The 14,444-nt window shown below is 46.8% G+C and overlaps 1 protein-coding gene across 5 annotated transcripts in view; it reads right to left on the reverse strand.

Annotated features, from left to right (window-relative positions):
* CFAP97D2 (CFAP97 domain containing 2) overlaps window positions 1–14,444 on the reverse strand; it is a 42,651-nt gene that overhangs the window by 9,105 nt on the left and 19,102 nt on the right. For 3 of the 5 annotated variants that reach the window (XM_063618516.1, XM_063618517.1, XM_063618518.1), the window contains exons 3-4: window positions 13,112–13,230; window positions 1,633–1,822 (exon numbers count right to left, since the gene is read on the reverse strand). In XM_063618516.1, coding sequence (XP_063474586.1) covers window positions 1,633–1,822; window positions 13,112–13,230 — 309 coding nt within the window. Of the gene's footprint in view, window positions 1–1,632; window positions 1,823–12,877; window positions 12,992–13,111; window positions 13,231–14,444 lie in introns of those variants that run through there. The other 2 variants (XM_055245024.2, XM_063618519.1) reach the window with 2 other exon arrangements.

The following is a 14,444-nucleotide window of genomic DNA, read 5'->3' on the forward strand; positions in this document are numbered from 1 at the left end:
TAGATTTTCTGAATGCCTTCAGAGTTAGTAGCTGCTTAACGGTCATGTGTCTTTGCACAGGTACTTGTTCTCTTCACTCTTCGGGATTCTATAAGAGATGTACAGCAAGCAGCAGAGCTGGGCTTACAATGTTCTACCAGGCATGGAAGGAAGCACTGCAAAGCTGACATCAGCACAAATACCTGTGGAAACTGCAGGGGCCAAGGCAATGAAGTGCTACTTCAAGTAGGTGTGCAGGGGTAGAGCCTGTGGTCCTAGAACTTGTCCAGGGGGTGGGGTCTGTGGTTCTGAAGCTTGTTCAGGGTTAGGGTTAGGGTTAGGAGCTTGTACAGGGGCGGGGTCTGTGGTCTTGGAGCTTCCACAGGGGTGGAGTCTGTGGTCCTGGAGTTTGTGCAGGGATGGAGTCTGTGGTCTTGGAGCTTCCACGGGGTGGAGTCTGTGGTCATGGAGCTTGTGCAGGGGTGGGGTCCATGGTCCTGGAGCATTTATTTAATCTTTAGTGTCTACATATTTTTCCTTATGATGGGCTGGATTTTAAGGAAAGCAATCTTCCACATTATAATGGTCCACAATATATTGGCTATATATACAGGTAAAGCGAGTGATGGAAGATCTTTAAAACTCTTTAATTAATTTGATTTATTGGGGGTATTTATAAGCAGTATAATTAATGACAAAATTTAAATCTCATGGTTCTTCCTTTACAGTTACAATTTTGTCAATTTGGATAAAATGAAGAGAGTTTAGAGTTTAAATTGTGGGACAAACTCAGATTTTTAATTCTTTCCATTCTGGATTCTGTGGGACAGCTAATTCAGGATCATCACATGATTTCTTTTTTTCTTTTTTCCTTTTCTTTTTAATTTTTATTTTATTTATTTATTTTGAGACGGAGTCTCGATCTGTTGCCCAGGCTGGAGTGCAGTGGCAAGATCTCGGCTCACTGCAACCTCTGTCTCCTGGGTTCAAGTGATTCTCCTGCCTCAGCCTCCCGAGTAGCTGGGATTACAGTTTTGTGCCACCACACTTGGCTAATTTTTTGTATTTTTTAGTAGAGACGGGGTTTCACTGTGTTAGCCAGGATGGTCTCCATCTCCTGACCCCGTTATCCACCTGCCTTGGCCTCCCAAAGTGCTGGAATTATAGGCGTGAGCCACCATGCCCTGCTTCTTTTTTTTTTCAATAGAGACAGTGGCTCACTATGTCTCCCAGGCCGGTCTCTAGCTCCTCAGCTCAAGCGATTCTCCTACCTCGGCCTCCCAAAGTGCTGGGAGTTATAGACGTGAGCCACTGTGCCTGGCCAACCTGATGTTAGTGATGTTTTATGCACACTATCTGGCTAAGTTATTTTCACCAAATCTTTCTCTCACAATCTACAATCAATCAGCTGAGCTTATTTTAATTTCCTCAACTTTGTGAACAAATGCGTGGTGGGTGAGGTCATCAGCTGTGTGACTGTTCTGCATCTCCTGTTACTAGGATGTGACCATTTGACATATCCTTGCTGACAATTGAACAAAATGCTCTAATACGGAAAGAATCAGTGAATACATAATTCTGATGAATCTGATGAAGTAAAATGGGAAATTTCAAATAGCTGTGGATTTTAGATGAAAAAGAACGTGTGGGTACCTTTTTGCTTGGCGTATCTGCTGTCTCCAGGGAGACTCTGCACCAGCACCTGGGACTTCTCAGCCCTGCCCCAGTCTTCACACCACCTTTGAGCTCCATACCATGGTTCTGAGTGTGTGATTCCTTCCAGAGTGGCCGTGTTTTCTTCCGCACTCTGCGAAGTTTCTGTTCTCTCTTCCCCCTGTGCAGACTCCAGGAAAAAGCACACACGTTTTGAAATTTGGATTTTTTTAAGGCCACCATTCCCTCGACAGGGCCAACAGGCTCCAGAGCAGGAAGGCGTCCCGGGGTGGAGGGTTGCTCCTGCTTCCCACTGAACCAACATTTAAGAAACCGGTTCTCCAGGTGCTGGAGTGGGAGCTGCTGGCTCAGAGAGGAGCGAACGGCACACTCAGCCCCTGTGCGCTCGCTTTGCACTGCGGGAGGGGCGTTTTCAGGGTGAGCACAACGGGGCACAGTGGGGAAGTCTTCCTGTGCTTCCTGAGCGTGGTCAGCAGAGCAGATGCTGGAGGAGATGAGTGGGAGAGAGTGGGGTCCCCAGGCAGGGAGGGCGAGCACCTAGGCGCCCATGGGAGAGAGGTGAGGGAGGTTGGCAGGGGTTGGATTTTGGAGGGTCTAGCAGTGCACAGAGTCTGTGGAAGACAGTGTGGAGCCACTGAATGGCTTCAAACCAGGCTCCACAGGCACTTGAGAAAGACTCCTGTGGACAGGCTGGGGCTGGACTGGGGAGCATGAAGTGGGAGGGGGGGCATCGATGCCAGCCCACTGCAGCGGTGAGATGGGAGCGGTGAAGACCTGTTCAGGAGGCTGCATTGGATGGAGAGAGAGCCATGGGGGGCTGTGGAAGAACCCACCAGGGTTAGGGCTGAGAGTTTGGTGAGCTATGGAGATTTGTGGAAGCAGGGAATAATGGTGGATGGTTGGTGGCCTCCTCCTGGAAGGTCACCGTCACCCTCTGGAGACTTGTTGGGCGCTTCCTCTGTGCCAGGCACTGTCCTGTGCATATTTCGTTTCATTGGTGACAGATTGCATCTATTGTTTTGGAAAACCATAGCACACCATGTGCTGCAAGATGCATCTCCATCTCAGAGCCGTTAAAGTGTGTGGGTGTGTGTGTGTGTGTGTATCAATGAAATGTGCTTCTCTCATTTAATCCTGGGAGTGACCCGAGAGGGAGGCACTGTTGGCAGCCTGGTGGAGGCTGAAGCCGTCCAAGGTGGGGCTGGAGCCGGGCTTGGGCTGGGGTGGAACATTTGGGTGGAACCATCTGGCAGGCTGGTGCTCAGGAGTGACAACAGGGCTGAAGACCTGGATCTGCAATCAAATCTGCAGCATCAAAGTGGTGCTGGGCAACGTTGCCCAGGGACAGACAGGCAGGGAGGCAGCCAAAGGCTGAGCCATGGGAGCAGAAGAAAATAGGGCAGAAGAAAACAGTTGAGGGAGGTAGGAAGTGCAGAAAGTCAGGAGTGAATTACAACAAGGAGGGGCGCGGATGCTTATGTTAAAAGCTGCAGAAAGGTCAAGGGTTAGATCGGATCAAACTAAACTGACATTTTATGAGGGCCAAATACAGTGGGTCAAAATCAGCAAAGTCACTCAACATAAAAAGAGTAGGACGGAAGAGTCCACATGAAATTAATGCATAAAAGTGTTACTTTCAGCATCACTGATAATAGTGAAAATCCTGAATTAATTTTTAATAATATGGAACTGATTAAGAAAGTGATGAACCCATTGAAGTGATGTTCAATAGTTTCAATGAGATGTAAAAAGTCTTAAGCCAGGATATAAGATTACATATAAGGTACAATTTTAATTATACTTAATACATATATGTGCACGAAAATATAACTCTAAGGAAATGCAGAAAATATACAAAAAGTATTCTCTCTGGGTGATGAAATGATAGTTAAATTTCTTCTTGGTATCTGTAAATATGTATTATGTTATAATCAGGAACAATAAAAACATTATTTTTTAAACTTTAAAAGGAAATAATTCAATAAATTGAGCAACTGGGAAGTCACTGGTGACCTCATTTGATTGTTCAGTCATTCAACAAATATGTACTGAGTACCTACTATGTGCCGAGCATCGGCCTGGGCATTGAGTCTACAATGATAAACAAAAGAGACAAAGTCCCTGGAGTCATAAGGCTTGAGATTCAGTGGGAAGACAGACAGTAAACAGGTCCACACACAAGTAAGTGACTGTGCTTTCTTTTACTGTGCTTAAATGATGACTTTGGCCACTTGAATGACAACTGTGGTGCCCGTGGTAAAGGAAGACAATGGTGGAACCAGAACGAGCACAGAATGAGCGCCACACTGGTGGGCATCAGGAGCTTCCTCTAGATGTGACATTTAGGCGAAGGCTGAAAGCTGAATAAGAGCTAGGCCTACAGGAACATTCTAGATTTCTTTTCACATACCAGGAAGGGCCCCTGAGACACTGGGGAGAAAGGTGTTGTACTTGAGACATCGTTTTAACTGACACCTTTGCTATTATTCCAGGCAGACCTGTTCACTTTATTGTCTGGTCTTCTATGAGACCACCTACTCGGATTATTGTGCAAATTGATGTCATCCAATTAAGTCTTCTCTTCCTTTTACTGCGCTTAAATGATGACTTTGGCTACTTGAAGTTTCACTGGAGCAAATTAGCATGTGTCGGATGCGGACAAAGGGATGGTGCCCAGATGGCACTGGCAAGTGAGCTCCTGTTTCACTGCGGTCCTCACGGCAGCAGAAAGTGAATGTTTCTCTATTATCCATTATTTGTGGATTATCCTTGCTTGCTTTCTTCTCTTTTGTTTTTGTGAGTAATTGGTAGCTGGCTTCATTTGTCTTCCTTCCTCCCTAAATTTTCATTTAGCCAAATTCTCCTCCAGGCTTTAAAAATCACCTTCTATATCCAAAAACCAAAGGGGTCCTATTTAATTCCCTGAGGGATGAGGCTGTCTTTGGTTGTGGACCTGCTTATTCATATTGGAGGCGGCAGAGAGAACTCGCATCTTGTGGTTTCTGGCAGCCCAAAGGAAGGGGTTCTTGTCCAGGCTTCTGTATAGAAAACTGGACACATAGCAAGGCTCCCAAAGTCATCCCAGCCAGAGCCAAATCCTAGAGACATGGGCTGGGAGATTCGGCACATAGTCCAGAAAACCATGGATAGAATTCAGGTATCCATGAATCTGGATAGGAAAATAATTGTGTCATATTTTCACCAGTTTTTAGCTGTAATTCAGCATTTTCTTCCATTATAATTGGAGGCAACAAACACTGTAACCTATGACTTTATCACCAAGAGAAACTTTAGATATTACAGTTGGTGCTTATTTTTTGGAACATTATTCATACGTATCACTTAGGTGAATTTTGGTGGCTATAGGGCCTGCTGCAAGGTCCTGTTATTTAATATGGTAATAAATAAGCACATGAATTATTTTGTCATGGTTAAAAAATTATTTTGATAATGTGCTTCAATATAATTGGCTTCCTGTCAAATTGTGTGGATTTTATTCTACTCATTTAAGCACACTGCTTTCAGGAGTCTATGACTTAACCATTCTTCCAAAGCAGGTCGTGGCATGAAAAAGTTAAAGAACCCTTGATAGAAAACATCCGTATTTGAAATATGAAGAAGCTAATAGCAACAACAATATTGGCTGACTTTTATTGAGTGCTGAGCACTAAGCATTTGCATGTATTAACTCATTTCATTCTCATGACAAGCCTACAAGAAAGGCACAGGAGTTCCTATTTTATACATGGGGAAACCAAGGAGCAGAGAACCTGACAATTTGTCCAAGGTCACACAGCTAGAAGTCGTGAAGCCCAGGTCTAAAGCTGGGAGAGACGGCAGTGTGAGCTGAGGTCCCACCAAGAGCCTGGCTCACAGATCCTACCGCTCCATGGAATGTTGAAACTGTCCAGTGACCCAAGGAGATGCACTGATTACAGATTTTTAATTTTCTGGATACAGCTTCTCCTTGCTTTCTGGCCAATGTCTTCTCTTAGAGGAAGAGTATGGGACATATTTTGGACCTGAGTTGTAGAGCCAAAATGGGATTAAAAGCCACCACATAGCCTCTCTAGGGAAAAAAATGGTGGTGGTGACAAAGTCTAGTTGGCTACATGAGAACATTTACAAGCAAAGAACAATGATCTAATCAGTTTTCCCTACAAGGCAGAGGTCCCCAACCCCCGGGCAATGGACCCATACCAGTCTGTGGCCTGTTAGGAACCAGGCCAAACAGCAGGAGGCGAGCAGCAGGCAAGGGAGCGAAGCTTCATCTGTGTTTACAGCCACTCCCCATTGCCGGCATTACTGCCTGAGCTCCACCTCCTGTCAGATCAGCAGCACCATTAGATTGTCATAGGAGTGTGAACCCTATTGTGAACTGCACATTCGAGAGATCTAGGCTGCGTGTTCCTTATGAAAATCTAATGCCTGATGATCTGTCACTGTCCACATCATCCCTAGATGGGACCATCTAGTCGCCAGAAAACAAACTCAGGGCTCCCACTGATTCTACCTGATGTTGAGTTGTATAATTACTTCATTCTATATTACAATGTAATATCAAGCCTCACAAGAATGGGACCACTCCCCTCGCTGTCCATGCCATATCCCAGTAGCATCCTCAATGGTGGCAAATAAACCCCTAGATTGTTTGAGACCTGTCTGGATACTTTCTGGTTTGCGAGCCCTGAGGACTTTCTGTGTGCCCTGCACAGTGCTGCCCTTGCAGCAGCAGGGGAGCAGATGAGGCTCAGGCTGAGCTTGTACCTTGCCCACACCAGGTGGACCTGGGGACACTGCTGCCATGCCATGGCGATGCTTGGCAGCCTGTGCCAGGGCCACAGCTTATTTCTTTTATCCCCTCAGGGATTGCACTGGGTCTGGGAGGGGTCCCTTTTTGTTGGCATTTCAATGCCTGTCCCTTTAAGGCAAGAACTCCTCCCTGATCCCATACAGGAGCATCCATACACATCCAGCTGACCAGAGAAGGCCAGAATCCAGTGACCCTGGTCCCTTGCCATTTGCAGTAGGTTTGGTGAATGGGCTGTGGGTCTTAGAAGCCCCCAAAAGCAGTGAGATTCTTCCTTGAGATACAGTTCACATACCATACAAGTCACTCATTTATCGTGTGCAGTTCAATGGGGAGACGCCCACAGTCATCAACAGTCAATTGAGAAGATTTTCATCACTTCTTTAGGGAGCCCTGGACCCTTTATCATCTTGCTACCCCTCCATACCCTTGCCTTAAGCAACCACTGATCTACTTTCTGTTTCTATAGATTTGTTTCATATACGTGGAATCGTCTAATATGTGGTCTTTTGTGACTGCCTTCTTTCACTTAGCATGTTTTCAAAGTTCATCCATGTTGTAGCCCGTGTCAATACTTTATTCCATTTCATAGCTGGGCAATATTCCATTATATGGTTAGTGTTAGGGTTCAAAGTCCCTGCTGTATGGTCCTAAGAAGAAACATTTATTCAAAAAAAGCTACTGGCCAGGAGTGGTGGCTCACGCCTGTAATCCCAGCACTTTGGGAGGCCGAGGTGGGCAGATCATCTGAGGTCAGGAGTTCAAGACCAGCCTGGCCAACATGGCGAAACCCTGTCTCTACTAAAAATACAAAAATTAGCCAGGCGTAGTGGCATGCGCCTGTAATCCCAGCTACTCGGGAGGCTGAGGCAGGAGAATCGCTTGAACTGGGAGGCGGAGGTTGTAGTGAGCCGAGATTGTGCCACTGCACTCCAGACTGGGCAACAAAGTGAGATTTTGTCTCAAAAAAAAAAAAAAAGGAAAAGAAAAAAAAGCTACTGTAATTTGGCAAATGTCTCTGGCATTTGAGCTGAAACCTGCTCTTTCCCTGCTGTTCCCAGCTCGGCAATGCAGACCGCACTCCAGAGGCTGCAGCCAAGCACACAGGCTCTACTCCCCATAGCTTCTAGTCGAAGGGCCTTCTTCCTGGAAGAGGCAGGGCCTCAGCTTTTCTCATCTTGTCCTCAGCTGCCTGTTGCTGAGACTAAGTCCCAGGTGAGTGTGGCCCTGAGCTGGAGGTGCCCTTGTTCTGCCCAGACTCTGTTTATGGAATGGAGGATCAGCCTAGAGCCTTGGGAATTGTGCTCCTAAGAATACAGGAGCCCAGATCCCCTTGGTCTGGTTCACAGGCATTGGTTCCATGATGGGAGAGGCAAGCCGAGAAGACCTGTGTGTCCCCACAACATACACACAACGAAGCAAAGAGCCTGGGGTGTCACTCAGAGAGAAGATTGCCATTGTCCCTACTCCCAGCTCTTCCCAAAGGGACTGTTTCACTTGCAACAGAATTTAGAGAAGTTCAACCCTCACTGAACATGAAAATAAAAGACATCCAAACTGGGAAAGAAGAAGCAAACTATTTCTATTCACAGATGATATGATCTTGCATATAGAAAATCTTAAGGAATGCACTAAAAAGCTGTAGAACTAATCCACAAGTTCAGCAAGGTTGCAGAATACAAGATCAATACACAAAAATCAATTATATATGTTTTCGTGTAGACATGTTTTCATTTCTCTTGGTTATATACTTGGGAGTGAAATTGGTTATATGGTAAATATATTTAATCCCCATATATTTATTAAAATATGTTTAATCACTTGAGGAACTGCTGGACTGTTTTCCCAAGTGGCTGCACCATTCCTCCCAGCCCTGGAGGGCTCCAGTTTCCCCACACTGTCACCAACACTCCTTATTATCTGTCATTTTGATTCCAGTCAATCTGGTAGGTGTGAAGTGCTATCATGTTGTGGTTTTGATTTGCATTTCCTTGATGATTAATGATGCTAAGTATCTTTTCATGTGCTTATTAATCATCTGTATGTCTTCCTTGGAGAAATGTCTATTCAGATCTTTTGCCCATCTTTTAATGGGGTCATTGTCTTTATCATTGAGCTATGAGAGCTCTTCATGTATTCTAGATGCAAGTCCCTAATCGTATCTGATTTGCAAATATTTTCTCCCATTCTGTGGGTTTTTTTTTTTTTACTTTCTTGACAGTGTCCTTTGATGCACAAAAGTTGTTAATTTTCATTAAGTCCAGTTTATGTATCTTCTTGTTTGTCATTCCTGCTTTTGGTGCCATATCTAAGACTCCATTGCCAAATCTGAAATCACGATGATTTCCCACTGTTTTCTTCTAAGAGTTTTATGGTTTTAGTTCTTACATGTAGGCCTTTGATCCATTTTTCATTAATTCTTGTATATGGTGTGAGGTGAGAGTCCAACTTCATTCTTTTGCATGTGGCGATAGAGTTGTCTCAGCATTTGTGGAAAGACTATTCTTTCCTCACTGAATGGTCTTGGCCCCTTTGTTGAAAATAAATTGATTATAGACACATGGACTTATTTCTGGACTCCCATCGATTTATATGTCTATCTTTATGCCAGTGTAATACTATCTTGATTACTACAGCTTTATTAGTAAGTTTGAAATAGTTGTGGAGTCCTAATTAGGAAAGAGGAGTCAGGCTGGTGGGACCAAGGTAAAGCAAAGAGGTAAAGCAGGTAAGCGACAAGTCTGCCTTTCTTCATGGTCCAGAACACGCAGTCCTCCCGAGCAAACAGCTCACAATTTTCCTGTGCCGAGCTATTACCAGACACCTGCAAGTTAGCTCATTATAGCTTTGGCATTATTGGTACTGCACAAAGCCCTCTTCAGCATAAATGCCACCCTATAAAATCCCCAGCAAGCCTTGGTCTCCTCATAGTCAGCCTCTCTCCTGTGGGCTGCCCGCTGCCTCCTCGAAACATATTTTCCTACTTTCTTTCATAAATCTGCCTTTCTTTACCTACAACTGTCTTGGTAAATTCATTACCCCCATGCCACTGGCTGAGATAGCCATTGCTCCCCAGCGACAATAAGGACACGTGAGTCCTACTACTTTGATCTTCTTTTTCAGGATTGTTTTGACTAAAACAATCCATCAAATTTTAGAACCAGTGTGTCAATTTCTACAGAGAAGTTGGCTGGAGTTCTAACTGGGATCGTATTGAATTTGTAGATTGGGTTTGAGACAGCCAAATGCCCAGAATCTCTGCCCCATCTGACAAATGTTTACACCAGATGCTTTTGTGCAGATGAGGGAAACTGCCCAGGGCCTTGTCTGCACATGCCCACATGGGCACTGGGGAAATGGGTGAAGCCACGGGCAGGGGAGGAGCCTGGCCTCTTCAGTTCCTGTGTGGTGGCCTGGGATTCCACTTGTGAGGTGGGAGCCTGTCAGCAGGACTCCATCTCACTTTGCTGAGTTTTTTTTTTCTTTTCTTTTTTTCCCTTGTTGCCCAAGAAAATCCGGCTCTACTCACCCTTCAATGTGTTTGTATGCCTAGATTTTCCTGGTCGTGTGACAAGAACCCAGTTTCAGCTGAACTAAGGAGCAAAATTCTGCAATAGTTTGTATATTGCCATCTTAATATAGCAAGACTTCTGAATCCATAAACATGGGATATTTTTCCATTTATTTAGATCTTCAATTTTTGTGGATGACGGTTTGTAGTGTTTGGAGTATAAATTTTGTACTTCCTTTGTTTATTGCTAAGTACCAATTCTTTTGATACTTTTGAGTATGGAATTGTTTTCTTAGTTTTCTCTTCAGATTGCTCATTGCAAGTATATAAAAACACAACTGATTTTTGTGTATTGATCTTGTATTCTGCAACCTTGTTGAACTTGTGGGTTAGTTCTACAGCTTTTTAGTGCATTCCTTAAGATTTTCTATATGCAAGATCATATCATCTGTGAATAGAAATAGTTTGCTTCTTCCTTCCCAATTTGGATGTCTTTTATTTTCATGTCCAGTGAGGCTTGCATTTTTCTAAATTCTGTTGCAAATGAAACCATCCCTTTGGGAAGAGAATGGGAGCTGTTACGAGGGTCTGCTTCTTCCTCTGGGCAAAATCTCAGAGCCCTGGAGCTCGGAGTGGGGACAATGGCAATCTTCTCTCTGAGTGACACCCCAGGCTCTGTGCTCCACTGTGTGTGTGTGTTGGAGGGACACACAGGTCTTCTCGGCTTGACTCTCCCAGCATGGAACCAATGCCTATGAACCAGACCAAAGGGATCTAGGCTCCTGGAGTCTTACGAGCACCATTCCCAAGGCTGCAGGCTGAGCATCCATTCCACAAACAGGAGCTGGCCAGAACAAGAGCATCTCCAGCGCAGGACCACACTCACCTGGGATTTAGTCTCAGCAACAGGCAACTGCAGACAAGATGAGAAAAGTAAGGCACTGCCCCTTCCAGGAAGAAGGCCCTTCAACTAGGAGCTGTGGGGAGCAGAGCCCATGCGCTTAGCTGCAGCTTCTGGTGTGCATCTGCATTGCTGAGCTGGGAGCAGTGGGGAGAGAGCAGGTTTTAGCTCAAATACTAGGGACATTTGCTGTTCTTGTCAAATTACAGTAGCTTTTCTTGAATAAATGTTTCTTCTTAGGACAATACAGCAGAGACTCTAAATGGCTGTGTTTTAACCATTTTCAAAAGTTTTGCTGGGGAGTGGGTTGAGGGAGCTCCTCATGCAGTCATTCTGGGGGTCTCTCATGTGGATCCCACTTGAAATCCACTTATCATGGAGTTTTCAGTCTTGGGCAGAGGTATTCATCTCTGATTTTCTTTTTACATAAACTGTGATTGCAGCCTTATTTGTAATAGCCCAAAACTGGAAACCACTCAAATGCTCATCAACAGGTGAATGGATAAACACACTGTGACAGATCCATACGATGGAGCACTACTCAACATTATGCTAAGTGAAAGGCAGACAAAACGCAGATACTTGATGAACCCATACACATAAAATCCAGAAAGTGCAAAGGCACCCATAGGGAACCTTTGATGGGCAGAGGGTGGTGGGTAGGGGGACCGACAGGCTCAGGGAAACCTAGGGAGTGATGAATGTGCTTACTGTCTTGACTGGGGTGCCAGTGTCATGGGTGTATCATATGACAAACCTATCACATACACTTTGAATATGTGTTTACTGTATGCCAATCACATCTCAATAAAGACATGAAAAATGAAATCAGGAGTGAAAGTCCAATTGCTCGCTCTATAGTTTCTCTCATGTTGATTTGTGCTACTAGCTGACCGGCTAGCTAGATATGTTTATTCCATCAACCAACTAGTCTGCAGTGCTCCAGAAGCAGCTGAGACTCCCCTGAAAACAAACTGTTTCTCTCCAGCATTGTGCATTAACTTGGCAAGTGTCCTTTGTTAAAGAATGGAGTCAACTGAGACATGAAATAGCCAGTTATCAAGCCCCAAACTGATGCATTCTTGAGAAAAATGGTTAACTTTCCCATGGCTTCCACTGAAGCCCTGGAAGCCCACAGTAAATCATCTCTGAGGCAGGTTTGCTCTGGTTGGGCCTTTGAACAAACCCAGCACACAGGACCATGCAGGGCCTGCCTGAGCTTGGAGCAGCACCTTCCCAGTGGTGCACCCTGCTGGGCCTGCAATCTTCCTGTATCACACACCTCAAGGTACCTGAGGATCAATTATATTTTAATTTATTATGAAATCTGAAACTACTATAAGCTTCTTGGGGATAGGTACAGGCCAAAAGTCTAAGGTTCAAGCACTTCTGGAACAAAAACTCCTTCATTAGAATTAACTATCACACTCACCATCAAAATCTTGCACTTACAGGGAAAGGGCCATGGTGTAACTATGAGGTTATTCTAGGATGTGTAGGATGCAGGGGGACAGAGGTTATTGACCTTAGACAAGAGAGGCTTTTAGGATTCACAGTCAAGCATTTATAAGGTGGTTTTAAGGAGTATGAAAGCCTGCTGATGTTCATTTTCACAGAGGGCAGAGCTCCACTTCTGGGTGAAAAGTGAGGTTATGAAAGAGCGGCACCAGCATCCCGGGCTGGGACCCACACAGGATGCAGGGGTACATGATTTTCGATGTTTTTTCCAGAAAGATGCCGGACCTAGTGGTCTGCTGACAGAAAAACAAAACCTTTTGCTGCTTTTGGAAACTGACACCTTTGAGAACTGCACGAGCAGGGCTGGGGTACAGCCTGTGTTCCTCCGCCGCCGAACTGCAACCTTGGCCAAGTTCTGTCACCTCCCAGTGCCTCCGTTTCCTACTATCCCGTGAGGCGCACAAGAGCCGGTACCACACGGCGTCCTGTGAGGGTTCGGAGTCAAGCGCTTCAGCAGGTTCGGAGGAGTGTCTGGCACACGGCCAGCTCACGGCCGCTAACTATGATTTAGTTGTAGGTTGCGGAAACAGCCTAGGAGTCTCAAGTAAAACTTGGAATCACAATCCGCCAAGGAAAAGGGCACTCCTCAGAGCTGTGGCTGTTTTGGGGAGAGGACAGAAACGCCTCAACTCCGACCCACGGGCTGCTCTTCTGCTCATCCCCAACCCCTTCCCGTTTGGTGCTGAGCCCGGTGGGATGGCAGGAGCCCCTCCCTTACCTCCTGTGTGTGGAGTCGTTTTTGCTGTCAGTCTGTCCCCTGGTCCTCATGACAGAGGCCACCTTCTCCAGGAGCAGGCGGTTGTCCCTCTCGATGACGGAGAGCCGTTCCTCCTCCAGCTGGGGACAGAGAAGGAGGCTGGAGGAGCGCCGGCAGATTGCGAGGCTCTTCCTCACGCCACGTTTCTGTGACTCGAGTGCCCTGGGAGTTTTACGCTGCCTCGTCTCATATTGGCGAGTGCGCTGTCACGCCTCAGCGGGGCCGTACGCACGGGGACGCCCTGTTACGCCTCAGCGGGGACCGTACGCACGGGGACCTAATGTCACTCCTCAGTGGGGACCGTACGCATGGGGACGCGCCGTCCCGCCTCAGTGGGGACCGTACACATGGGGACGCGCCGTCCCGCCTCAGAGGGGACCGTACACATGGGGACGCGCCGTCACGCCTCAGAGGGGACTGTACACATGGGGACGCGCCGTCCCGCCTCAGTGGGGACCGTACACATGGGGACGCGCCGTCACGCCTCAGAGGGGACTGTACACATGGGGACGCGCCGTCCCGCCTCAGTGGGGACCGTACACATGGGGACGCGCGGTCCCGCCTCAGAGGGGACCGTACACATGGGGACGCGCCGTCACGCCCCAGAGGGGACCGTACACATGGGGACGCGCCGTCCCGCCTCAGTGGGGACCGTACACATGGGGACGCGCCGTCACGCCTCAGAGGGGACCGTACACATGGGGACGCGCCGTCACGCCTCAGAGGGGACCGTACACATGGGGACGCGCCGTCACGCCTCAGAGGGGACCGTACACATGGGGACGCGCCGTCCCGCCTCAGTGGGGACCGTACACATGGGGACGCGCCGTCCCGCCTCAGAGGGGACCGTACACATGGGGACGCGCGGTCCCGCCTCAGAGGGGACCGTACACATGGGGACGCGCCGTCACGCCTCAGAGGGGACTGTACACATGGGGACGCGCCGTCCCGCCTCAGTGGGGACCACCAGCTGCTTTGCCCATGGACTGGAACGCATTGGGTGGAGTAAGCGACAGAGTAACACTGAGGCGAGGCACTACCTTGTAAAATTAGGTCACCCTCCAAAAGTAACATGTGGCGGTGGTGCTAATGAGGAAATCTTTTTTATATTTTAAGAAAGATAGAGATATTTTATTCAATTATAAGAAGAGAATATTTGAGCCCAGAGGAAAAGAATCTGCCTGTTGTTTTAGGCTTCTAAGCAGTCGGTCTGCAGATATGCGGAAGACTGGTTATTCGGCTTCAGTTCAGCCCATTTTAACACCATTGCTTAACAGGCACATAGAAAGCCCAC

This window comes from Symphalangus syndactylus, chromosome 15 (genome assembly GCF_028878055.3).
Source record: "Symphalangus syndactylus isolate Jambi chromosome 15, NHGRI_mSymSyn1-v2.1_pri, whole genome shotgun sequence".
Taxonomy (NCBI): Eukaryota; Metazoa; Chordata; class Mammalia; order Primates; family Hylobatidae; genus Symphalangus; species Symphalangus syndactylus.